We start from the raw sequence: 27,550 nt of genomic DNA, 5'->3' as shown, positions 1-27,550 counted from the left end.
CTCCCCTCTCTCTCTGTCTCCTCCCCCCTCTGTCTCTGTCTCCTCCCCCCTCTTTCTCTCTCTCTGTCTCCTCCCCTCTCTCTCTCTCGCTCTCTGTGTCTCCTCCTCTCTCTCTCTCCTCTTCTCTCTCTGTCTCCTCTTCTCTCTCTGTCTCCTCTTCTCTCTCTCTGTCTCCTCCTCTCTCTCTCTCTGTGTCTCCTCCTCTCTCTCTCTCTCTCTCTGTGTCTCCTCCTCTCTCTCTCTCTCTCTCTCTCTCTGTGTCTCCTCCTCTCTCTCTCTCTCTGTGTCTCCTCCTCTCTCTCTCTCTGTGTCTCCTCCTCTCTCTCTCTCTCTGTGTCTCCTCCTCTCTCTCTCTCTCTCTGTGTCTCCTCCTCTCTCTCTCTCTCTGTCTCCTCCTCCTCTCTCTCTGTCTCCTCTCTCTCTCTCTCTCTCTGTCTCCTCCTCTCTCTCTCTCTCTGTCTCCTCCTCCTCTCTCTGTCTCCTCCTCTCTCTCTCTGTGTCTCCTCCTCTCTCTCTGTGTCTCCTCCTCTCTCTCTCTGTGTCTCCTCCTCTCTCTCTCTGTGTCTCCTCCTCTCTCTCTCTCTGTGTCTCCTCCTCTCTCTCTCTCTGTGTCTCCTCCTCTCTCTCTCTCTGTGTCTCCTCCTCTCTCTCTCTCTGTGTCTCCTCCTCTCTCTCTCTCTCTGTGTCTCCTCCTCTCTCTCTCTCTCTGTGTCTCCTCCTCTCTCTCTCTCTCTGTGTCTCCTCCTCTCTCTCTCTCTCTGTGTCTCCTCCTCTCTCTCTCTCTCTGTGTCTCCTCCTCTCTCTCTCTCTCTGTGTCTCCTCCTCTCTCTCTCTCTGTCTCCTCCTCTCTCTCTCTGTCTCCTCCTCTCTTTCTCTCTGTCTCCTCCTCTCTCTCTCTGTGTCTCCTCCTCTCTCTCTCTGTGTCTCCTCCTCTCTCTGTGTCTCCTCCTCTCTCTGTGTCTCCTCCTCTCTCTCTCTGTCTCCTCCTCTCTCTCTCTGTGTCTCCTCCTCTCTCTCTCTCTGTGTCTCCTCCTCTCTCAATCTCTGTGTCTCCTCCTCTCTCTCTGTGTCTCCTATCTCTCTCTCTGTGTCTCCTCTCTCTCTCTCTCTGTGTCTCCTCCTCTCTTTTTCTCTGTGTCTCCTCCTCTCTCTCTCTCTGTGTCTCCTCCTCTCTCTCTCTCTGTGTCTCCTCCTCTCTCTCTCTCTGTGTCTCCTCCTCTCTCTCTCTCTCTGTGTCTCCTCCTCTCTCTCTCTCTCTGTGTCTCCTCCTCTCTCTCTGTGTCTCCTCCTCTCTCTCTCTGTGTCTCCTCCTCTCTCTGTCTGTCTCCTCCTCTCTCTCTCTGTCTCCTCCTCTCTCTCTCTGTCTCCTCCTCTCTCTCTCTGTCTCCTCCTCTCTCTCTCTGTGTCTCCTCCTCTCTCTCTCTGTGTCTCCTCCTCTCTCTCTCTCTCTCTGTCTCCTCCTCTCTCTCTCTCTCTGTGTCTCCTCTCTCTCTCTCTGTCTCCTCCTCTCTCTCTCTCTCTGTCTCCTCCTCTCTCTCTCTGTGTCTCCTCCTCTCTCTCTCTGTGTCTCCTCCTCTCTCTCTCTCTGTCTCCTCCTCTCTCTCTCCGTGTCTCCTCTCTCTCTCTCTGTGTCTCCTCCTCTCTCTCTCTGTGTCTCCTCCTCTCTCTCTCTGTCTCTGTCTCTTCCTCTCTCTCTCTGTCTCTGTCTCTTCCTCTCTCTCTCTCTCTGTCTCTTCCTCTCTCTCTCTCTCTCTGTCTCCTCCTCTCTCTCTCTCTCTCTCTGTCTCCTCCTCTCTCTCTCTCTCTGTCTCCTCCTCTCTCTCTCTCTCTGTCTCCTCCTCTCTCTCTCTCTCTGTCTCCTCCTCTCTCTCTCTCTCTGTCTCCTCCTCTCTCTCTCTCTCTGTCTCCTCCTCTCTCTCTCTCTCTGTCTCCTCCTCTCTCTCTCTCTGTCTCCTCCTCTCTCTCTCTCTCTCTGTCTCCTCCTCTCTCTCTCTCTGTCTCCTCCTCTCTCTCTCTCTGTCTCCTCCTCTCTCTCTCTCTGTCTCCTCCTCTCTCTCTCTCTGTGTCTCCTCCTCTCTCTCTCTCTCTCTGTGTCTCCTCCTCTCTCTCTCTCTCTCTGTGTCTCCTCCTCTCTCTCTCTCTCTGTCTCCTCCTCCTCTCTCTCTCTGTCTCCTCTCTCTCTCTCTCTCTCTCTGTCTCCTCCTCTCTCTCTCTCTCTGTCTCCTCCTCCTCTCTCTGTCTCCTCCTCTCTCTCTCTGTGTCTCCTCCTCTCTCTCTGTGTCTCCTCCTCTCTCTCTCTGTGTCTCCTCCTCTCTCTCTCTGTGTCTCCTCCTCTCTCTCTCTCTGTGTCTCCTCCTCTCTCTCTCTCTGTGTCTCCTCCTCTCTCTCTCTCTCTGTCTCCTCCTCTCTCTCTCTCTGTGTCTCCTCCTCTCTCTCTCTCTGTCTCCTCCTCTCTCTCTCTCTGTGTCTCCTCCTCTCTCTCTCTCTCTGTGTCTCCTCCTCTCTCTCTCTCTCTCTGTGTCTCCTCCTCTCTCTCTCTCTCTGTGTCTCCTCCTCTCTCTCTCTCTCTCTGTGTCTCCTCCTCTCTCTCTCTCTCTCTGTGTCTCCTCCTCTCTCTCTCTCTCTGTGTCTCCTCCTCTCTCTCTCTCTCTCTGTCTCCTCCTCTCTCTCTCTCTGTCTCCTCCTCTCTCTCTCTGTCTCCTCCTCTCTCTCTCTGTCTCCTCCTCTCTCTCTCTGTCTCCTCCTCTCTCTCTCTGTCTCCTCCTCTCTCTCTCTGTGTCTCCTCCTCTCTCTCTCTGTGTCTCCTCCTCTCTCTGTGTCTCCTCCTCTCTCTCTCTGTCTCCTCCTCTCTCTCTCTGTGTCTCCTCCTCTCTCTCTCTCTGTGTCTCCTCCTCTCTCAATCTCTGTGTCTCCTCCTCTCTCTCTGTGTCTCCTCCTCTCTTTCTCTCTGTCTCCTCCTCTCTCTCTCTGTGTCTCCTCCTCTCTCTCTCTGTGTCTCCTTCTCTCTCTCTCTGTCTCCTCCTCTCTCTCTCCGTGTCTCCTCTCTCTCTCTGTGTCTCCTCCTCTCTCTCTCTGTCTCTGTCTCTTCCTCTCTCTCTCTCTCTGTCTCTTCCTCTCTCTCTCTCTCTCTGTGTCTCCTCCTCTCTCTCTCTCTCTCTCTGTCTCCTCCTCTCTCTCTCTCTCTGTCTCCTCCTCTCTCTCTCTCTCTGTCTCCTCCTCTCTCTCTCTCTCTGTCTCCTCCTCTCTCTCTCTCTCTGTCTCCTCCTCTCTCTCTCTCTCTGTCTCCTCCTCTCTCTCTCTCTCTCTCTGTCTCCTCCTCTCTCTCTCTCTCTGTCTCCTCCTCTCTCTCTCTCTCTGTCTCCTCCTCTCTCTCTCTCTCTGTCTCCTCCTCTCTCTCTCTCTCTCTCTCTGTCTCCTCCTCTCTCTCTCTCTCTCTGTCTCCTCTCTCTCTCTGTGTCTCCTCCTCTCTCTCTGTGTGTCTCCTCCTCTCTCTCTCTCTCTCTGTCTCCTCCTCTCTCTCTCTGTGTCTCCTCCTCTCTCTCTCTGTCTCCTCCTCTCTCTCTCTGTGTCTCCTCCTCTCTCTCTGTGTGTCTCCTCCTCTCTCTCTCTCTCTGTCTCCTCCTCTCTCTCTCTCTGTGTCTCCTCCTCTCTCTCTCTGTGTCTCCTCCTCTCTCTCTCTGTGTCTCCTCCTCTCTCTCTCTCTCTGTCTCCTCCTCTCTCTCTCTCTCTCTGTCTCCTCTCTCTCTCTGTGTCTCCTCCTCTCTCTGTGTGTCTCCTCCTCTCTCTCTCTCTCTCTGTCTCCTCCTCTCTCTCTCTGTGTCTCCTCCTCTCTCTCTCTGTCTCCTCCTCTCTCTCTGTGTGTCTCCTCCTCTCTCTCTCTCTCTGTCTCCTCCTCTCTCTCTCTCTGTGTCTCCTCCTCTCTCTCTCTGTGTCTCCTCCTCTCTCTCTCTGTGTCTCCTCCTCTCTCTCTGTGTGTCTCCTCCTCTCTCTCTCTCTCTGTCTCCTCCTCTCTCTCTCTCTGTCTCCTCCTCTCTCTCTCTGTGTCTCCTCCTCTTTCTCTCTCTCTCTGTCTCCTCCTCTCTCTCTCTCTCTCTCTGTCTCCTCTCTCTCTCTCTGCTCCTCTCTCTCTCTGTGTCTCCTCCTCTCTCTCTCTGTCTCCTCCTCTGTCTCCTCCTCTCTCTCTCTCTCTGTCTCCTCCTCTCTCTCTCTCTCTCTCTGTCTCCTCCTCTCTCTCTCTCTCTCTCTGTCTCCTCCTCTCTCTCTCTCTCTCTGTCTCCTCCTCTCTCTCTCTGTCTCCTCCTCTCTCTCTCTCTCTCTGTCTCCTCCTCTCTCTCTCTCTCTCTGTCTCCTCCTCTCTCTCTGTCTCCTCCTCTCTCTCTCTCTCTCTGTCTCCTCCTCTCTCTCTCTCTCTCTGTCTCCTCCTCTCTCTCTCTGTCTCCTCCTCTCTCTCTCTCTGTCTCCTCCTCTCTCTCTCTCTCTGTCTCCTCCTCTCTCTCTCTCTCTGTCTCCTCCTCTCTCTCTCTCTGTCTCCTCCTCTCTCTCTCTCTCTGTCTCCTCCTCTCTCTCTCTCTCTGTCTCCTCCTCTCTCTCTCTCTGTCTCCTCCTCTCTCTCTCTCTCTGTCTCCTCCTCTCTCTCTGTCTCCTCCTCTCTCTCTCTCTGTCTCCTCCTCTCTCTCTCTCTCTGTCTCCTCCTCTCTCTCTCTCTCTGTCTCCTCCTCTCTCTCTCTCTCTCTGTCTCCTCCTCTCTCTCTCTCTCTCTGTGTCTCCTCCTCTCTCTCTCTGTGTCTCCTCTCTCTCTCTGTCTCCTCCTCTCTCTCTCTGTCTCCTCCTCTCTCTCTCTCTGTCTCCTCCTCTCTCTCTCTGTGTCTCCTCCTCTCTCTCTCTGTGTCTCCTCCTCTCTCTCTCTCTGTCTCCTCCTCTCTCTCTCTCTGTCTCCTCCTCTCTCTCTCTCTGTCTCCTCCTCTCTCTCTCTCTGTCTCCTCCTCTCTCTCTCTCTGTCTCCTCCTCTCTCTCTCTCTGTGTCTCCTCCTCTCTCTCTCTCTCTGTCTCCTCTTCTCTCTCTGTGTCTCCTCCTCTCTCTCTCTCTCTGTGTCTCCTCCTCTCTCTCTGTGTCTCCTCCTCTCTCTCTCTCTGTGTCTCCTCCTCTCTCTCTCTCTGTGTCTCCTCCTCTCTCTCTCTCTGTGTCTCCTCCTCTCTCTCTCTCTGTCTCCTCCTCTCTCTCTCTCTGTCTCCTCTCTCTCTCTGTCTCCTCCTCTCTCTCTCTCTCTCTGTCTCCTCCTCTCTCTCTCTCTCTCTGTTTCCTCCTCTCTCTCTCTGTGTCTCCTCCTCTCTCTCTCTCTCTGTCTCCTCCTCTCTCTCTCTCTCTCTCTCTCTCTGTCTCCTCCTCTCTCTCTCTCTGTCTCCTCCTCTCTCTCTCTGTGTCTCCTCCTCTCTCTGTGTCTCCTCCTCTCTCTCTCTCTGTCTCCTCCTCTCTCTCTCTGTCTCCTCCTCTCTCTCTCTCTCTCTCTCTCTCTCTCTCTGAGAGGGGGTGGGTATTACCTAAAGTGGGAGAATTCAATATTCATGCTATTAGGCTGCAAGAGTCCGAGACAGAAAATGAGGTGCTGTTCCTCCAGTTTGTACTTGGAATTCTCCTGGCAGTAGAGGAGGCCAAGGACCGTCATATCAGTGATAGTGTGGGAGGGGGAGATGCAGGTCCCGGTTATGGACAGAGCACAGGTGTTCTGCGAAACAGTTACCTAGTTTGTGCTTGGTCTCACCAGTGTAGAGGAGGCCACATATGGAGCACCGAATGCTGTAGATGATATTAAAGGAGCTGCAGGTAAAATCTCTCTCCCCTGAAAGGGCTGTTTGGGTCCCTGGATGGAGGTGGTGTAGGGGCAGGTGTTGCACCTATGGAGGGGGCAGTGGAAAGTTCCCAGGGTGGGAGTGGGTTGGGAGGTGGTGGGGAGGAGTGAACGAGGGAGTCGCGGAGAGAGCAGTCCCTGTGAAAGGCAGGAAGGGGTGGCGAGGGGAAGATATGCTTGGTGGTGCAGTTCCGTTGGGGATGCTCTCAATAACTTGGGATAAATCCCATCGGGCTCTGGGGACTGTGCACCTTAATGTTCTTCAAGAGTCTCAACTGCATACAAAACTCCAAATGTGGTCTAACCAAAGTTTTATACAGCTGCAACGTGACCTGCCAACTTTTATACTCGGTGCCGTGAAGCCAGTATGCTATATGCCTTTTTGATAACAACATGCTCTGGAATATCAGTATACCCCTTCCTGATGTCACTTTCCCTCATGTCCTGGATGTGAGAGTGACTGTTATTGTTAAAGTAGCACTTGACTGATTGTGGCATCACAAAGCCCTGGTAAAATTGAAATCAATGAACTTAATGGAAAAGCACTTCAATGGTTGGAGTCATACCTTGTACAAAGCAGTGTCCATGGCCAACCAACTTCAGCTGCTACATCAATGATCTTCCTTGCATCATAAGGACAGAAGTGGAAATGTTCACTAATTGCACAATGCACAATTGCACAATGTTCAATTCCATTCCTAACTCCTCAGCAGATGAAGCAAAGCATGCTTGCATGCAGCAAGACCTGGACAGCATTCATGGATGATAATTGACAAGAAACATTCATACCACAGAGGAACCAGACAGTGACCATCCCCAACTAAAGGGAGTCTAACCACTGACTCTTGACTTTTAATGGCATTCTTAATTGTCTATCAGAAGGTGGTAGTGAGTTGCAGCCTTGAACTGCTGTAGGCCTTCTAGTGAAAGGAACTCCACATTGGGTAAGGAGTTGCAGGATTTGGACCCAGAAACAATGAAGGACCAGTTATTCATTTCCTTGTCAGGATGATGTGTTCCTATGCACCTGCGTCCTTGGCCTTCTTGGTCATGGGGATCATGAGTTTGAGAGGTGCTGTCGGACTAGCCTAGGCAAGTAACTGTAATGCATTTTGTAGATTCTGTACACTGTGCTGGAGGAGGAGGGAATGAATGTTTAGGGTGGTTTATCGGGTGCTGATCATGTGAACTGGTTTGTCCAGGATGGTGTTGATTTTGAGAGTTTTGGAGCTGCACTCATTCAGAGTGGAGAGTATTCCATCATACTCCTGCCATGTGCTTTATAGATATTGGAACATTCTTGGGATGTCATAAAGTGAATAACATGCCATAGAATACCCAGCTGCTGACCTGCATTTGTGTATGGTCCAGTTGAGTTTCTGGTTGATGCTGACCTCCCCCGCCCCCAGGACATTGATGATGGAGGACTTGCTGATGGTAATGCCATTGCATGCCAAAGAAAGATGGTTCAACTCTCTTGTTGAAGATGGTGATTGCCTGGCACTTTTGTGGTACAAATGTTACTTGGCATTTATCAGCCCATGCCTGAAGGTTGGGTCTTGCTGCACACAGGCATGAGCAGTTTAATTTGCTGAGGAATAGCAAATGAAATTGAACCCTGTACAATCATTGGCAAATATCATCACGTGATGGAAGAAAGATCATGGAAGCAGCTGAAAATGGTTGGGCCTGGGACAACCTGAGGAACTCCTGCAGTGACATCCAGGGGCTGGAATGATTGACCTTTGACGACCAGAGCCATCTTCCTCTGTAGGAGGTATGATTCCAGTCATTGAACTGTTTTTCCTTTGGTGCTCATTTACTAAGTTTTACCAGGGCACCTTGATGCCACATTCAGTCAAATGCTGCCTTGATGTGAAAGCCATCACTGTCACATCCCAGCTGGAATTCAGCTCTTTGCTATATATTTGGACCATGATGTGATGAGGTCTGGAGCCAGATGGTGCTGGCAACGTTCAAACTGGGCATCATTGAGTTGGTTACTCATGCGTAAGTGCTAATTGATAGCATTGTCAATGATAGTTTGCTTCACTTGGTTGCTGATTAGGAGGTAATTAGATGAATTGGATTAGTCTTGCTTTTTGTGAGCATGATATACCTGGGCAATTTTCCTCATTGTCTGGTAGATGCCATTGTTGTAACTACTGTAATCACAAGGCTCGAGGCAGAGCCAGTTCTGGTGCATGCACCTTTTGTACTACAGCTGGGATGTTGTCTGGCCCACGGCTTTGCTGAATCCAGACCTCTTAGCCATTTGTTTATATCATGTGGAATGAATTGAATTGACTGGAAGCTGGCTGTTGTCACGATGGGGAACTTAGGAGGAAGTGGAAATGCAGTGAAAAATGCTTCATCCTTTTCTTTGGTACTCAATATGCTATCAGTGTATTTAATGCAAGCGGGGTAGATAATTGATAAATCTGTCAAATATAGAATGAATAAAACCCCTTGTCTGGATGGTTAAAAGGAGCCAGGGAAGAGATGGCTGTACAAAAAATTAATGGGAAAGGGACAATAATTGAAAATTTGACATCAAATTGTTTAACATAGATTTCAAAAGGAAATGTCACAGTCGTCCAATCTTAGCTCTTATTTTGAAAAAGTGGAGAAATTTAAAGAAGTAAATTTAATAGTTTTTGAAATGATCTTTGATAAGGTACCTATCTCGTACTCCCAAGTAAGGTTTGGCCTGTGAAGCCATGAAACCTAGCAGAATGGGCAGAACACTGGCCACAAAACAACATGAAAGCATGGTTGAGGGAGCATGGTGATGCTTTTTTTCCTGCAGCCAGGAATTTTGACTCCACGTAAAGTACTCAACAAAGTTGAACTTCTGATTTTCTTAAGTTTTTCTTTAAAAAGATTTGTGATGGAGCCATTGTGAAAGGCATAATGGGACTGTGGACCTCTCAGCCTTGCTTTTAAAGACTGTCCATTCTGAACCTCTTCAATAGTGGCCAAATATTAGTTCAAAAACAACCAAATATCAGATTCTCAAAAAATATATTTTACTGTAACTTTAAAAATGAACACCTGAAATACATAGGGTGATGCAGGCTGCATGTATTCCAATGCAAATATTTAAAGCATTAAGGTTCGAGTCTTTGTGTTTCTATTTTTTTTAAATGTGAAACATGAAAATTTGACATAGCTTTTGCGTAAATCAGAAAAGTGCAAAAAATAAATTCAGTGATATGAAAATGTGTTCACCATAATTGTCAAATTCATTGAGCATGATTACTCCATCCTGACAACAGCCCAGGTCCTAATTCTGGATGCATAATCAAATGTCAACAGTGAAAACTTAAAGACAATAACTTTCTTAAATTACATCTCAGTAACTAGAAAGAATTGGAGGTCTGTTTCTTGTGGTTATTTTGAAGACTTTTGAATTGAATTTGTTTGTAGTTAAGAGGTTGCAAAGAATTAATGATGGAAAAAATATAGTGGTTAAGACTATTGATCTGCGGAATTGCGATTAATCCAATCATGGAAGGTGGATTTAAATTTAAATAAATATAAAATTGGAATAGAAAGCTATTTTTAGTGATGGTGACCATTAAACTACCATATTGTTGTAAAAATCCATCTGGTTTTTTGTGTCTTTAAGGGAAGTCTACTCCCTTTTTCTAATGTAGCTTGAGTAACTTCAGATCCATTGGGATGGTTAACTTCCCTCTGAAATGGTCCAACAAGACACTTGGAGAAAAAAAAAGGAGGGTAATAAATGCGTAGATCCAACAAACATAATAAAATGAGAAGACTGAGCTGTCACTTTTGAATGATCAGGGGTTGTAGTCAGCTTTAAGTTGACTGGTGGTTTATGAAAGTTAAGATAGATCAAATTTGTGTGAGATGACTTCTGATATTCACTATAAAATAGTTCTAATTAAAGTTGGAGATTCATTCTATGACGTCTACTGCCAGTGTCACCACAATTTCACCTCAACAGAAAAGAAATCCCTGGGTGGAGAGTGCCAAACGAAAAATTTCTTTGCACCAAATCCATGTTACAACATTATTTATCATCTACTCTAAGCTCAGTAGAAAGAAATTGTCTGATTAGAGCATCAAATGTCAAAATTTAATTGTGAATCATAGAAACATACAACATAGAAACAGGCCCTTTTGGCCCATCTCATCCATGCTGACTGTGATGCTTATCTACACTAATCCCATTTGCCTGCATTAGACCTATATCTCTCTACATCTTTCCTATCCCTATCCAAATACCTGTCCAAAATACCTTTTTAACATCATAATCGTATCTTTCTCCATCACCTCCTCTAGCAACTCGTTTTAGGTATACGCCATCCTGTGTGGAAAAACTTGCTCTCAGATCTCCCTTTAAATTTCTCCCCTCTTATCTTAAGACCTGTGCCCTCTAGCTCCAGGCTCCCCTGCCCTGAGAAAAAGATTATGATTATCTCTTCTATCTCTGTTCCTCATAATTTTATAAACGTCCATAAGGTCATCTCTCACTGTTTACATTCCAGTGAGAATAAACCTAACCTGTCCAATGTCTCCTTATGACTGCAGCCCGTCATCCCAGGCAATATTCTGGTGAATCTCTTCTAAACTCTCTCTATTGATACCACATCCTTCCTATATCTGGCAACCAGAACTGTACACAAACCCTAAGTGCGATCCAATCAATGTTTTCTACAACTGCAACGTGACGTCGCAATCTTGTACTCAGTTCCTCGGCCCATGGAAGCGAGTACACCAAATACCATTTTTTACGACCCTATCCACCTGTGTCGTCACTTTCATGGAGCAATGGACTTGTACTCCAAAATCTCCCTCGACACTTTTAAGGTCCCTACCATTTACTCTATATGCCCTACCAGAATTTGACTTCCCAAAGTGCATTACCTCACACTTGTTTGAATTAAATTCCATCTGCCACCACTTTGGCCAACTTCCTAGCTGATCTATGTCTGCGGAATCCTTTGACAACCTTCCTCACAATCTACGACTTCACGGATTTTAGTGTCATCTGATGGTCTAATCAGACCACCTACGTTCTAATCCAAGTCATTTAGATATATTACAAACAACAAAGGTCCCAACACCAATTCAGTCAGAAAAGCACCCATCCATCACTAACTACCCTCTGTTTCTAACCACCAAGCCACTTTTGGATCCAATTTACCAACATGCCCTGAATCCCTTGTGCCGCCTTCACTTTCTGATCCAGCCTACCATGCGGGACCTTGTCAAAAGCCTTATTAACGTGCCTTCAAAAATTCCCTAGTTTCCTACTTCTGCAGACTAAAAATTAAAATTGCAATTCAATGTTGAGGGGTGTTTTTTTTTTACATAGATTGCACTTTTTTCTGTCTGTCTTTGTCCATTTTAGTGATCACATCCTCCACTGTGTTTAACTTGCAGAGATGGAGTGCAGGTGAATCGAGAACTGCTGCAGTTGAATCCTGACATTCATGAGCAGTACCTCAACTTGCTTTGCCAGTATGATCCACAGCGAGTAACTGATTTTCTGAGGGTGTCTGAACATTATAGACTCGAAGAAGCTATTCAGGTACTTAATTACACTTAAACCTACATGTGATATCTAAAATGGAAGGGTATAATGAAGTAGCTGTACTAAAAGACATGTTTGAGTATTACAGAATGTGATCTCACCTGGGTTTATTTTATCAGTTCCATAAATGATTCAACTAAGATGTGCTCATAACATTTCATTACAAAATATATAACCACTAGAATAACCTATCTTTCAGCTATCTTTCTATAGCAGTTGTCTGCAGCACCAGATATCCAAGTAGTTGCAGTTCTGGTGGGATTTTCATTATTAAGCTTTGTTAATAGTTAATATCAGTAAGACCGCTGCATATTGTACCACATTGACATGCCTGAGGCATAATTCTGCAGTAATTAGTCCATCAAAAAAAGTTGGAATCTTTCTGGCGCAGTTAATGTGATATTGAACGTATGTATGTTAATAGATTTCAGCCTCCACAATGGTTCACAAAATTCCTAATGCTATTCTGAAGCAAGTCAAATGAATATCAGATTTGTGATCAACTCTGCTAGGTTAGCAACCATTCAATAAAACCAGCGTTTACACTCTTGTATTTCTAGTCTTTCAAATGGATTACATAAATGACATAAGTTGTGGTCAAGTGAATAGAAGAGAGGGAAAAATGATTAACTGTGAGATGCCAGACCTCGCACTGCTTGTTCTGAGGGGAGCAGGCAGGGTTAGTGGAGCAATGGGTGGGGTGCTGAAAATGAGTGGAGAAATTGTGAAATGAGTGGGAATGGTTGAGTAAGTAACGTAAGGGGAAAAAGTTGTTGTAACAGTGGGTTTGAGGAGAGAGGAGGGGCAGGGGAAGAGATTAGCAAATACATTTGCAGCTAACTTGTAAACAAAAAGGGCATGAAACAGTAAATTATCCAGCGCTTACAGTAAGAGACCACTGGGTGGCGATTGAGCAGTCTTTTACTGGTAGAATTGTGGATTGCTGAGGTTAGGAAACTCTCCTCACCCTCTCTTCACTTCCTTCCTCCTCAACCCATCTATTTCTCCTCTTCCTCTAATTTCTCCTCCTCTTTCCCGCTCTTATCCTTTTATCATACTTTTTTTATTTTTGTCTCCCTCTTAATCTCCCTCTTTCTTTTCTTGCCCTCTCCCCCTTCCCCTTTCCCTCCCCCCTTTCTCCCCTCCCTTCCCCTTTCTCCCCTCCCTCATATTCACAGAGTTGTACACCATACAAGCGGGCCCTTCAGCTCACCACATCCATGTTGAGCTTTCTGCCCACTGACACAAATCCCATTTGCCCGCATTAGGACCATATCCTTCGATGCCTTGTCTATTTAAGTATCTAAATGCCTCTTAAATGTAATTTATCTGATTCCACCAACTCCTTTGGCAGTGAGTTACACTGTCTGTATAAAAAAAAACTTCCCCTCAAATCCCCTTTAAGACTCACCTTAAACCTATGCCCTCTTGTTTTTTGATACCCTGACCATGGCAAAATAAGTTTTGACTATCTCCCCTATCTGTTACTCTCATAATCTTATATACCCCTATCAGGTCATCCTTCAGCCTCCTTCACTCCAGGGAAACATGCCCAGCCTATCCAATCTCTCCCTATAACTAAAGTTCCCCAGTCCAGGCAAATCCTTGTGAATCTCCTCTGCACTCTTTCCAGAGCAATCACAGTGCAGTGACCAGAACTTCACAGAATACCCCAAGTGTGGTCTAATCAGTGTTTTGTAAAGTTGCAATATAATGTCCTAACTCTTATATTCTATGCCCCGATCTATGAAGGCAAGCATACCATAGACTTTCTTCACCACCCTATTGACCTTTCTTGCCACTTTCAGCGGATTATGCACTTGGACCCCTGGGTTTCTCTGCTCATTGACATTCCTTAGTGCCCTATGATATACAATATATGTCATATCCCCAAATGCAAGTCAAATTTATCAGGATTAATTTGTATCTGCCAATGATTTGCCCAACTTTACAGCTGATCTAAATCCTGCTGTACCCTTAGATAACCTTCCTCACTATCTGCAATTTTTGTGTCATCTGCAGACTCACTAATTGTAACTCCAATGTTCACATACAAATCATTAATATATTACAAACAGCAAAGGTCCCAGCACCAATTTCTGTGGTACACTACTAGACACAGACTTACAATCGAGAAAGCATCCTTCCACCACTACCCTGTGCTTCCTTAATACCAAGCCAATTTTGGATCTAATTGACCTTAGATTCCATGTGTCTTAACCTTCTGGACTTCGTAAATAGCTTTACTAAAGTCCATTTAGACCACAACTAACACCCTGTCTTCATCAATTTCCTTTGTTACCTTCTTAAAATACTCAATCAAATTAGTGAGAAGGATTTCGCCCACACAAAGTCATGCAGGCTATCTGATCAGCCCCTGCCTTTCCAATGTATATGAACCTTCTCTGATTTCTGAATTTTCTGCAATGATTTCCTTACCGCCAAAATAAAGCCTGTTGTTACCTGGCTTATCCCTGCTTCCTTCTTTAAATAAAGGGCCAACATTAGCTATCTTCCGGTTTCTTGGTTCCTCACCTGTGGCTAACAAAGATGCAAAAAGTTCTGTCAGAGACCCAGCTATCTCATCCCTTATTTCCCACAGCATTCAGGGAAAGATCTCATTTAGCTCTGGCAATTTATCCAACCTTGCGTGTTCCAAAACATCTAACACCTCCACCTTCTTAATATTTACATTCTGCTGACTACCAATGTATCCCTCCCTGAACACTCAATACCTGACTCCCTTTCTCTTGGTGAATACAGATAAGAAGTTTTCATTTGGGACCTCATTCACACAGCTTGGCTCCACACATAGATTACCCCTTTGGTCCCTAAGGGTCTCGCAATCTCTCGGGCTACCCTCTTTTTCTCCTCCCTCCTGCCCTTTTCTCCTCCCTCCTCCTCTCTTCTCCTCCTCCCTCCTGACCTGTTCTCCTCTACTCTTGTCCTCCTCTCTCCACCCCTCCCCCTCTGCCCCCCCTCGCCCTCCCCTCTCCTTCCTGCCCTCCCCGCCTCCCCTTTCCTTCCCACCCCCCCACATCTCCCCTCAGGAGAGGTTACTGCTTCATTTGTTAAGATCCACACCTCTGTGTTATCATGATCTACACATTGCCATCCATGTGCAAAAAAGTCAAGTAAAATAAATCAACTGTGTTGCATTTTATTTGGAATACATTAGGAGAGAATGTATTAAAAGGCAGTAACTCATCATAAAAATCCAATGACATTTATAAGTACTCTGGCTTGGTCATTTGACCCACAGCCTTCGAGTTGTATCTGTGCTGAAGTTTTGCATGACTATAATGAATTTTAATGTGAATGAACAGGAGGTGAAGACAACTTTGTTTAAGATGTAAAAAATAGAACAATATAGCTTGCTGTTTTTTAAAATTCCCAGTTGGAGCATAAAGCTCAGTTCTAAGTAATTGTTCCATTCCCAACATATATATTTCTCTATTATAATTATTCAGTGTAAAATATATCTAAAGACATTGCTAACTATGACACTAGGCATCATGATTCATAGACCAGCAAAATACTTCCAGCAAAGAGTTGTGTATTTTGTACCTTTGGTTTATAACATTGTATTTACTTTATTTCAGATATTATTTTTCCTTTGTTCGTTTTCTGCTGTTGAGTTTAGTTTATTTTAGTTTTTGGTTGCTTGTTTCAACCTTGCATCTCAAGAGAGAAGTCTGAATATCTACCACCCTTTGTGTGATGAATGCTTTTTGATATCAGCCCTGAATGGTTTAGTTCCATTTTTATGTTTATGCCCCTTAATCTGAGTGTATCTCACCAATCTCCACTTGATGAAATAATTCTCTCCATTGTAAGAATTTATTTTGATCACCCTTTAATTTTCTGTCCTTGAGGGCCTGTAAGTAATTTATCCTAAAAGTTAACTGCCTAGGCCTTGGCATAATTCCGGTGAATCTGGATCTTCTGCAAGGCTGATATGTCCTTTTCAAGGTATGTTGATCCAGAAATGGTCACAACATTCACCAAACACACAAACAAAGCACCCTTGTTGCTGTACTGTATGTTGTATTTGATGGTTGATTTAATTTTGACCTTGGATTTCATGACAGACATCAGCTGAATACCTACTCAATTATGTCACCTGATTTTGAGCAAGCAACCCATCTGTTATATTTCAGTTGAATTGAGATTAGAATGCTATTCATGTGTTATTAGGTTTGCTGGGAAACCTGTTACCTTAAAATATTAACCAGGTGCAGTTCCTATTTTAGCATTTTCCTTTTCTCTATATGTGAGCCTATTTATCACTCCCCTTTTTACTATCCATAACTTTGTGTCTTCCACTGTATTGGTGATGTATCATGTATTCATGATTGCAGGGAGGCAGCATACCTCGGCAGGAGATAGGCAGCAATTCCTATGACAACTGTGAAGGGGTGTCATTGTTGCAAATCTTGTGTCTGTTCTAGAGGTGAAAAGACTGCAGTTTAGTCATTGGAAATTCTTTTTTTTCAGTATGGATTTTCTTCTATTAGATAAAAACTATATTGTTGCAGTTGCATAGCAGTTAACCAAAAATGAAGGGCATAATAGATTTACATGTATCAGACTTCCCTGGAGTTTTTGTTGTGGGTGGCTTTTAGTAGAATCAGAAACTAATGGCTTGAAAATCAGACAAGTTATACAGTGGGTGGGCATTCATTTCTCTCGGATTACTAGCCAAGAGCAGAAATTGAAAATTAGCCTTTTTGTTTGTTCCTCTACTCTCATACTGAATCACTAACGTATATGAGCCTTGTTTTAATCTCTAAGCAGTGAAGCATATGATATAATAGATCATAAACAACAATGATTTATTCTTCATAGTAAATTAGCACATTTTCTGATGATGTCTTTGGGCTGGGTTGGGAAACAGCTTCATCCAATGGACTGCAAGATTATGTTCTTTACTGTCTTTAAGATCCCTAAGTGAAATATGCTGGAAGCTTTTTAAACAATTGGCATTGATCACATAATAAGAGCCAAATTCTGTTTGGTATTGTGATTCAATCCATAGGTATAGCTCATTTGTCCAAAATTTGATGCTGTTCCCAGAAGGATTACCTTTCTGAAATTGGGTTTAATGTGGTGTAATGTGGTCATGGAGCTCTCTTTAGCATCTGGCTGCATTGTTCTTTATCTGTGAATTTGAATATTCAGCATTAGCTTATTGTGATTTTGTGCAGATTGCTTTATTTTTGTAACCTCTTTGTTGCTAGAATTTTAACTTAATATATTTATTACCTAGATTACAAAGAAGCATAAGCTCCATGAAGCCTCAGCCTACTTACTGGAAAAGGAGGGCGACATACATGGTGCCTTTTTAGTCCTGCTTGAGGTATAAATATTATGTTTTTCTTTATCTGTGCAATTTTTTTAGTAGATTGAAAAGTATGTTGATGGATGAATTATAATTTTAGAGATAAGTTTGTATTGCATTACTTTGTGACCTTGTCCTTTTTAAGAACAGAATTAGCTCCTGGAGTCACAGATACACAAGAGACTGCAGGTGCTGGAATCTGGAGCAAAATAAAACAAACAGCTGGAGGATCTCAGTGAGGCAGGTAACATCTGTGGAGACAGGGTTGGTTGGCGTTTTGGGTCAAGACCCTGCATCAGGATGTCACAATACAGGGTCTTGACCTGAAACATCAACTATACCTTTGCCTCCACAGATGCTGCATGATCCAGCAGTTTGTTGCTCCTGGAATATTAACTTCTGCCTTTATTTTAGGCACAGAAAGCCCGATTTCTTACAGCTTCACATCCAGGTGGAGTGGTATGTGGTTCTTGGTTTCATGAAATCTAATTCCCTCAAAGGGAACATGACTGTTTAATGTAACTTCGATTGCTGCTCCTTTTTACTTGGTCTTCTTCCCCAATGCCCAAAGGTGAGCCAATTATAAGTGATTAGGCCCTTTGCTGCTGCACACCTAGATCAATGTCAGCTGTCTCATTATTATCTTGCCATTCTACTTTGGTTCCCCTGATCGCAACTGAACTTCTTTGAACTGCTGCCTCGTACACACTTCACAGCTAGCTCAGAAGACCTTGGTCTTTTGCATCATTTGCCCATTCTCATAATCTATTTAGCTGCTAATTCTGGTATATCTGTGAAATGCCACATCTCCATTGCTTACATATTTCAGCTACCAATCTGGATTTCTTCTTTATCTATTTCTCTTTCTTCATTGCCTTTGGAGCTGTAATTGTCACCTGGTTGTACAGCCTCTAATTTATCCTACCTAGGGTACCTTGCCCCAATCCATGAATATTTATCCACTGTCCTTTTCTCATGTGACCAGTCCCAAGATGCTCCTAATATTCTTAGAAAGGCACATCCAAACACAGTGCTGCTCCCTACAAGTAAAAAGTGCCTAATTCTTCCTTTCTGTTGCTGACCTTCCTGTCTAGCTCACCTGCTGGAGCTATCTTCAGCTGTTTCCTTGTCTCAATCATCACATTCTCCACTGCCCTTTTGACTCTTCAATAGATAAACAATCATATGCTGCCTGACTTGAAGTTTTCAACATTTTCTGTTTTTGTTTCAGATTTCCAGTAAATGCTGTTTTTTTTTGATTTTAATATACAATCTCCACCCTGAAAGTTGGTTCATTGACAAATAAAGTGATTGCCCTCCACGTTCTGCATTGATATTTTGGCTTTAAACTGAAACTCAGTAAATGATTGATGACATTTTGCCTTTTACCAAAGCATCTGTCAAGTCTGTCAATGTTTTTCATTACTTACCTGACTGAAACATCTTTTTCATGGTTTGGGAGGCAAGAGTTAACTGAGGCTGAAGTACTCTAAATAATCAGTTTTATTGATAATTAAGCCACAAATAAAAGTTGGTTATAACCTTGTGTGAGCATTCATTTCTGAACCAAGGATGAACAATACTTCAGGGAATTTATTCTTTATTGTTGACAACACTAAGATTTTATTTTTAACTTTGTGTTGGATTTTCAGCTTGACAGTTTTGGAGGACTTGTGGAATGCTTTCATACTTATAAATTGTGCATGGACAATATCCTACAGAAATGCAGTATACATCTTGAATATTGTCCTGGCCTTGCAGCTTATTAGGGCTCTGAATAGTTACCTGCTGAAGTGGGCATCATAAACTCTGATTTTAGTTAAATTGAACCAAATTTTCCTCTAATAATATGTCAATCTTTCTATTAGATATGTGAGTTCTTCCATAAAACCAGGTATGGAAGGTTATATCGAAAAGCATAAAATCTTTCATTATCTCCTCAAGTAAGTCAGAGACTGAACACTCAACATACAGTTCCTTGTTCTTGAATTTGCAGTCAATCTCATTACAAATAAAATTAAGCACCTCTGTTACAAAAATATCAAGTTAAAGATTCCAGATTGCAGATTGATGGAAGTTCTTTGGAAGCCATTTTTTAAATTCTTTGTAATATCCATACAACAAATTGTCTCGGACTCCCCACCCCACCCCCCCAGTCCCACTATTACCAATACATATATTCTCTTAGCATTTATATTCTTCAAGAGTAGGCGTTCCTTCTGTTAGGCTTTTAATAAGTAACTCTCATCTAATGAGCACTTCATATCTGCCTTGAGTCATTTGTCATTCTAATTTAAATTTCATTTGATTAAAATTGCATGTCATACTTGAAACAATGACAGTGTAGGAAACTAAAGTGAAAATTAAATATCCTTGGACTTAATGATTCCTGAATATTCCATTTACCTTCATCCATAATGAAGGTTCTCCCAAGTAATCATAATTTCACTTCCATTTTGGAACTCCAATTTCTTCTTTCACTTTAGTTTCAATCCTTCTGAAATGTGCCCTCAATGTGCTTAACTCCATCTTGATCATTTAATTAAAAAGTCAATATATCTCTCGATGCATATATTAGTTCCTTGATTAAAAACTTCAGATCATTAGTAGTACGGTCTCTCTCCGGAATCACCTTAACTGTTCCATGCCCCATAGCCTTGCCTGCCCATGACCAGTTCCTCCTCATGTATTCCACATACTAATTACTTCACACACACACACCATATCACAAATTGGATTTACACATACATCCCAAGGTGCAAAATCAGGTAGAAGTCAGTTTGGACTTCCAGGATATCTTAACAAATGATTAAGGAAGTGGCTTTTCCTTCAGTTATTGTAATAAAAATTGAAATAGACCTCCTTGTTGTTCAGCAGAGGTAAGGACACAACCTTGTGCCATAGTGAAGCTTGTTAAGAATGATTCTTTCCTGAATTTTGGAAGATTATGCTCATTGATTACTGACTGTCCTTTGTGTTTGTTCACAAGTGATTTATGTTTCTTATGGATGTGTTTTTACATCTTCTTTTCTCCAATTCTGGTTCTGCTCATTGCAAAGTATACTTTTATTTACCCATAAGGGCATGATCTTAGCTCCTTAGAACCATAGAACAATACAGCACAATACAGGCCCTTCGGCCCACCATGTTGTGCCGACCTAACCACACCTAAGAATATCTAACCCCTTCCTCCCACATATCCCTCCTGTTTGCTAGTATGCTCTCAATCTCTTTCTCTCTCTCCTAATTTTTTTGAGCTTCTTTGTATAAACTTGCCATCTCATTGACAAATCCTTGAAGTTTATTCTGTAATAATCATTACATCTAAACACAAATTAAAAACTCTGAGTTTGATTTTATCAATTTGCATATATTTAGTCTGGCAAACTCTTGATCACAGAAGTATCCCATCAATTTTGTTTCTCTTCCCAACTGCTACCCTTACAAAAAGCACTGTGTTTCAAAAAAAGTGTGAATTTTTGTATCATCTTTAATGTATTAAGGCACTTCACAGGAGTGTTATATAAAATTTGACTGATTTGCATATGGAGATACTTGGCAGATACCCAAAAGCTCGATGAACGGAGCAGGCTATAATGAGGAGAAAGAACAGAGAACTGATTTGATTCAGGGAGGGAACTCCAGAGCTGAGGGCAATGGCAGCTAATAGGATGACTGTCAACAGTGGACCAATTAAATTTGGGATACCCAAAGGCAGAATTGAAGGAGAGCAGATATCTTGGCAAGCTAGAGGAATATGGAGAAAGATAGATGAGACAATGAAATAGATGAGGTAGATGAAAACAAGGATTTAAAAAATAAACTGAGGATTGTTGAATAACCCTGAGGCAGTATACATCAGACTTTGGGTAATGGGATGAGTGAATAGATGCACAGCAGAATTTTGTGTGCGCTTAAGTTGTTGGTTAGTAGTTAAAAAGCAGCCACCAATCGTTCAATGGAATATGTGTGTTTAGAGGTAACCAAAGGTATATATGGTGCTTCAGATGAATAGAGTCAGGTGATGTTACAAAGATGGAAATGAATATTCACAGTGAAGATGCAAGTATGTGATCTAAAGCTCATTTTGGGGTCAAACAGAATACCAAGTGCCAAGCAAGCTCTTTCATCTGATATTTATTAGTCACACGTACATCGAAACACACAGTGAAATGCATCTCTTTGCATTACTGAGAGTATGCTGGGTGCAGCCCGCCATTGTCACCGCTCTTCATAGCATGCCCACAGCTCCTAACCTGTACGTCTTTGGAATGTGGGAGGAAACCAGAGCCCTGGAGGAAACCCATGCAGACACGGGAAGAATGTACAAACTCCTTACAGACAGTGGCGAAATTGAACACTGTCAGTGGCTCTGGCTTTAAGGTTGTGGTGGTTCACAAAGTAAATGTATTTGCTTTTATCTCTATTTAATTGGAGAAAGCTTCTGCTCTTCCAGAACTAGATCTTGGAGGCACAGTCAGATTAAAATTTAGAGGTAGTGGAAGGGTAGGAAAATTAAGATGTGAGAATGGAGTGAGATGTCATTAGTCGATGTATGGGAACTGGTGCCATGGTTGTTTATGAAGTTGGCACAGGACAGCATTTAGAAGAATATGTGTGGGAGCAGGGGGAGCAAAGGATGGACTCTTGGGGAACACCACTGCTGGATGGAGTTGAAGCCATTATAGTAGACACGTAAGGATGGAATGGGATGAGTGCAGTCCCACTCAGAGAGCCGAACAATAGAGGCTGCTCCAGCCAACAATGGTAAAGATCACAGACAGATAGACAAGTGGATGGGTGATATTTGTCACAATAACATGGCATGTCACCAGTGATTTGATAAGAGCCATTTTGGGACTGTAGCAGGGAAGTTCATCCAACTGTAGAGGTTCAGACATGGGGTTGTGGGCAAAATGAGCATGATTTGGTATGCATTGCCTGTGAGGATGGTGGAAGACGAAATCAGTCAGTGCTCTCTAAACATAACTGAATGGGGACATGAAAGAGAACAATTTGTCCGGCTGTGAGCAAAGAGCAGGGCACAGAATTCAGAAGACTACTTTATTTGGAGCCGCATTAAATTTGATGGGCCAAACAGTGGTGTGTGCTGTTATGATTCATTGAGTATGTGAAGCTACAACATGTGGTAGGATTGAGAAGAGAAAAATTGGAGATGGGTATGTAGGTATGCATGGATGTTGGGAAGAGTGCTCATTGTGGCATAGTTGAAGAAGAGAGAGGCTGTATCTAAGGAATGAAAATGGTTGACAATATTAGCCAACGTACAGTGTGTGAAGGAAGGTTGGATGATCAGCAGTTTAGTGGAATTGAGAGTAGAGACAGTAAATGGTGAATCTCATGGACAAGAAGAACAATGAGTGGGCATAATCAAAGTCATCTTGAGTTACAACATGGAAACAGGCCCTTTGGCCCAACGAGTCCTTGCTGACCATCGAGCACCCATTTACACTAATATTGCATTAATCCCATTTTTATTGCTCTCACATTTTAGTCAATTCCCCACAGATTCCACCACTTACCCACACACTAGGGGGCAATTTACTGTGGGCAATTAACCTACCAACCTTCACATATTTGAGATGTGGCAGGAAGCCAAAACAGTCTGAGGAAACACAATCAAAGGGAAGACTGTTCAAGCTCCACATAGACAGCACCAGAGGTCAGGATTGAACCTGGGTCTCTGGTGCTGTGAGGCAGCAGCTCTTCTCACTGTGCCACTGTGCAAGTGGAAATAGAACAGAAACAGAGCGGAACTTTGGATAGGAAGGAACCAGAGGCGATTGGTCCAGTGTGTTCAGGAAAGGAAGGAGAAAAAACATATATAAAAAAGCTATATGGTCTTGAGCTTAATGACAAAGACGTTCGCGAGTTATGACACTTCCTTTGGAGATGAGGGGAGCAGAGACATGAGGGAAGTTAAAAACAAAGTTTGATACAGAAAATAAGTGGCAAATGAGTGAAGTTCAGAGGAATCTAGGTGTTCCAGCGGCTGAATCGCAAAATGTTAACGGGCAGGTCCAGTAAGTAGTTAGGAAGGGAAACGGCCTTTATTGCAAAGGGGCTGAAATTCAAGAATAGGAATATTTTGTTACAAATGTATTAGAGTGTTGATGAGGCCACTCTGAGAATACAGTGCACAGTTTTGGTCCCCTTACCCAAACAAAAGGATATAGTCGCATTGGAGGCAGTCCAAAGGAGATTTACCAGGTTATTTCCCAGGATAGGGTTGTGCTTTCAAGGGAGGCTATGTAGTTTGGTCTGTATTCCTTGGAGTTCAGAAGAATGGGGGGCAGAGTCATAGAGTAATACAGCACAGAAACAGGTCCTTCAGCCCAACTTGTCCATGCCAACCAAGATGTCTGTCTGAGCTAGTCCCATTTCCCAGTGTTTGGCCCATATCCCTCTAAATCCTTTCTATCCATGTACCTGTATAAGTGCCTTTTAACATAAAACAGTAGAACTGCACAACACTTGCTTGTGATACATATAAATGACTTGGATGAAAAATGTAGATGGGTCGGTTAGTAGTTGAAGCGGCACAAGGTCGGTGGAGTTGAAGATGGTGAAGAGGGTTATCAAAGGATACAGCAGGATGTAGATCAGTTACAGATACGGGCAGAGAAATGCAGATGGAGTTTAATCAGGCAAATATGTGATGTTGCGCTTCGGGAGGTCAAATTTAAGGGGAAGTACACACTTAATGTCAGGATCCTTAACAGCATTGATATACAAAGGGATTTTGGGGTCCAAGTCCATAACTCCACAAAAGTGGCTACGCAAGTAGATAGGGTCGTAAAGAAGGTGTCTTACGTGCTTGTCTTCATTGAGTATAAGAGTAAGGAAGTCATATTGCAGCTGTATAAAACTTTGGTTCGGCCACACCTGGAGTGTTGTATGCAATTCTGGTCGCCCCATTACAGGAAGGATGTGGAGGCTTTGAAGAGGGCATGAAAGAGGTTTACTAGGATGTTGCCTGGATTAGAGGATATGAGCTGTAAGGACAGCTTGGACAAAATTGTGTTGTTTTCTCTGGCACAGCAGAGGGTGAAGGGAGGGGAAGCCTGATGGAAGTTTATAAAATTATGAAAGGCACAGATAGTTTCTCCCAGGGTAGAAATGTCAAATACTAGAGGATGTGCACTTAAGGTGGGGGCGGGGGGGGGGGTGGAATTTAAAGGAGATGTGCAGGGCAAGTTTTTTTTTTACACAGATTGGTGGGTGCCTGGGGCGGCTGCCAGGAGTACTGATGGAAGCAGATATGATAGTGACATTTAAGTGGCTTTTAGATAGACACGTGAACATGCAGAGAATGGAAGGATATGGATCGTGTGCAGGCAGAAGAGATTTCGTTTAATTTGGCACCGTGTTCGGCACAGAGATTGTGGGCTGAAGGGCCTATTCCTGTACTATTCTGTATATGTTCAAATGCTGCTATATTTGTCCCTTGGACTTCCTCCAGTAAGTTTCCTACCACTGATGTTAAGCTCACTGGCCTATAGTTCCCTGGCTTGTCCTTGCGGCCCTTCTTAAATAAAGGCACAACATTAGCCACCATCTAATCCTTTGGTACCTCACCTGTGGCTAAAGATGATGCAAGTATTTCAATTACTCAAATGTATAAGATCCTAAGGGGATGTTATAGAGTAGATGTTGAGATAGTTTTTATGAGTGTGAGAATCACAAACAAGGAGAGAAAGTTACAGAATAAAGGGCCGATAATTTAAAACTGAGGTGTGTAGAAATTTCTTCTCTCAGAAGGTTAACTCTGGAATTCTTTGCTGTCAAGGGTTGGGAGGCCAAATCATTAGATATATTCAAGGTGGAGATAAATAAATATTTGAAAGATTGAATTAAGGGTTATGGGGAACTGGTACAAAAGGGGAGTTAAGATCAGCATAGATCAGCCATGATCCTATTGAATGGCAGGACACGCTTAAGGGGTCTGCCCTTAAGCCTACTGCTACTCCTCTGTTTTCTTGTGTTCTTGAGTTCTTTGAGTTACCTTTGCATTCCTAGATGATCCTGGAACATTAAGCAGCTTTGGCAAATGAGAGCAAGGCCCATTTAACCAGTAACTGCTTAATGGTGCAGCCATATCTGTCAATGAATGGCTAAACTGTTATTTATAAAACTTACAATCAATTTAACTTGGAATAAGACTTGCACATAGATTATGACACACCAGTTTTAGATTTGATTTGCCCAATTAAACAGATGAGGTTTTCCATGGTAAAGTCATCTTAATGGGTTTAAGTTACTCCTCATTGACTTGCAATTTTCCAAACATTACCCATGAAGGTGCAAAAAATTTACCCTGTCCTTCACCATTGCTATCTTAAGTAAACGTTCAATAAGTATGCTACTATAACTACAAAGAACTAGGATCCTTAAAAAACAAACAGAAAACAAATCCTGTGATGTCACCTCTGTTGGCTTTCATATTTTATGAAGGACAATCATACGGGCTGCTGGAAACGGTGGTGGAGGCGGATACGATAGGGTCCTTTCAAGAGACTGTAGATAGGTACATGGAGCTGAGTAAAATAGAGGGTTATGGGTAAGCCTAGTAATTTCTAGGGTAGGGACATGTTCGGCACAGCTTTGTGGGCTGAAGGACCTGAATTGTGCTGTAGTTTTTCTATGTTCTATGAACAAAAGAATTTGGAGCAGAAATGAGCTACTTTACCCCTTGAACCTGCTTTACCATTTAATAGGGTTTGTGGTTTGATTTGATTGTATCTTCAACCTTGCCGACCCGCAGTAACTTTTAATCCCTTATCAAGAATCCATCTGCCTCTGCCTTAAAAATATTGAAAAGACACTGTTTCTGTTGCCCTTTGCAGAAGAGAGTTCCAAACACTCAAACCCCTGGGAGAAGAAAATTCATCTTTTTTTCTTAAACAGTGCCCCTTAGTTCAGGATTCTCTTATGAGGATACATTCCCTCCACATCTACCCTGTCAAGACAATAGAAGTCTAGTCTGTCCAACCTTTCCTCATAAGACAACTGATGAGCGACGTATAAATAAGGAATATAGATAGGGCAGACTCCCAAGAAACTTTTCCTCATATCAGAGGTAGATAAAACTAGAGGACCTGGATGTGGGGTAAGGGTTAAGAGACTTAGAGGGGATCTGAGAGGGACCTTTTTTTCTACTTGGAGTGATGAGTACCTGGAATGCACTGCCTGAGAGAGTGGCGGAAGCAGAGTCACTGACTGCATTTAAGAAATGTCTAAATGAGCATTGAATTGCCAAGCCATTGAAGGCTGTGGGCCAAGTGCTGGAAGATGGGATTAACTTAGATGTGTGCCCACTGATCGGTGTGGACGTGGTGAGCTGAATGGTCTGTTTCCATGCTCTAATGACTCTTAACTCAACTATTCTAGGTATTGGTCTATAAACCTCTGAACTGCTACTAATGCATTTGCATCCCTCCTTCAATAAGGAGACCAATACTATGCCTGAAAGTCCACTAATGGTTTCACCATTGCCCTATATAACTGAAGCATAACCTCCTACTTTTGTATTTGAATCCCCTCACAATTTTTTTGCTTTCCTAATTATTTGTGGTACATGCTTTCTCACCATTTGAGAATCACATGCTAGGATACCCAGATCTTTCTGCATCATGGAGCTCTGCAATCTCTAATACTTGATAATATGCTTTTTTAGTTTTCCTGTTAAAATGAACAATTTCACATTTCCCACATTATACTGTTAGATCTTTGCCTCGTCACTTAACCTATCCATATCCTTTTATAGCCATCATGTATTCTCTTCACAATTTCCTTTCCTTCCTGTCTTTGTGTCGACAGCAGATTTAGCAATCATACCTGCAGTGCCTTTATCTGAATCAATTATATCAATTGTAAAAACTGTGAAGTTCTAGTACTAATCTCTGTGGTACACCACCTGTTAGTTCTTGTCAACCAGAAAAAGCCCATTTATGCCTATTTGCTGTTAGCCAGCCAATCCACTAACCATGCCAGTGTATTTTTTCCTACACCATAGGCTTTTATTTTTCACAATATCCTTTGATACAGCACCTTATCAAATAATTCACTGGTGTTGCTATAAAGACATTATAGCAGGGCACTGAGAAAAATTCAAGGTAATCTGGGAAAGTCAACATGGTTTTGTGAAAGGGAAACTCCAAATATGGAGTTAGTGGAGTTATAACCTCAAAGAACTCTCAAATATGTTATGTTATCTTTGATCAAATATGTTTTCCCTGTTGACTTTGGCAAATTACCTTGAATTTTTTTACTGTGCTCTGCTGCAGTGTCTTTAATAATAGCTCCCAACATTTCCTCGATGTCAGATGCTGTGTTAGCTGTTCTGTAGTTTCTTAATTTCTGTATCCATCCCTTTTTGAATAAAGAACTTACTTCTGCTATTTTCCAATCTAATGCAGCCTCCCTTACATTTAGGGTAAACAAGGTTGACAGAATTTTAGTTAGCTCATCTTACTTAATGATGGGAATTACTTTTCCTCATTTACCAACAAATCTATCAGATCTGATCTCAATTTTTTCAATCTCAATTTGTAGACTATTAGTGGCCAACACAGCTACCTTGTATTACTCTTTGGTACAAATATTAAGGCAGCAGAAACGGAGTGCCATCTGATTTGTTCCCACTAAGTTTGCAGAACGGACTTCAAAATGCTGCCATAACTTTATGGCCAGGGTAAGTCCCAAGATCCTTAAAGGTCTGTCAGCTTCTTGTTCGCTGCCTATTCATTCTTGATCTTGCATCAGTGTATAAAAGCT

General features: G+C 42.9%; 1 protein-coding gene across 3 annotated transcripts in view; it reads left to right on the top strand.

The window, feature by feature from the left end:
• vps8 (VPS8 subunit of CORVET complex) overlaps window positions 1-27,550 on the top strand; it is a 458,303-nt gene that overhangs the window by 150,600 nt on the left and 280,153 nt on the right. For all 3 annotated transcript variants that reach the window (XM_052016763.1, XM_052016780.1, XM_052016773.1), the window contains 2 exons: window positions 11,262-11,409; window positions 16,682-16,771. In XM_052016763.1, coding sequence (XP_051872723.1) covers window positions 11,262-11,409; window positions 16,682-16,771 — 238 coding nt within the window. The remainder of the gene's footprint in view (window positions 1-11,261; window positions 11,410-16,681; window positions 16,772-27,550) is intronic.

The sequence above is a fragment of the Pristis pectinata genome, chromosome 1 (assembly GCF_009764475.1).
Source record: "Pristis pectinata isolate sPriPec2 chromosome 1, sPriPec2.1.pri, whole genome shotgun sequence".
NCBI classification, from domain to species: domain Eukaryota; kingdom Metazoa; phylum Chordata; class Chondrichthyes; order Rhinopristiformes; family Pristidae; genus Pristis; species Pristis pectinata.
This window is presented reverse-complemented; position numbering and strand designations above follow the sequence as displayed.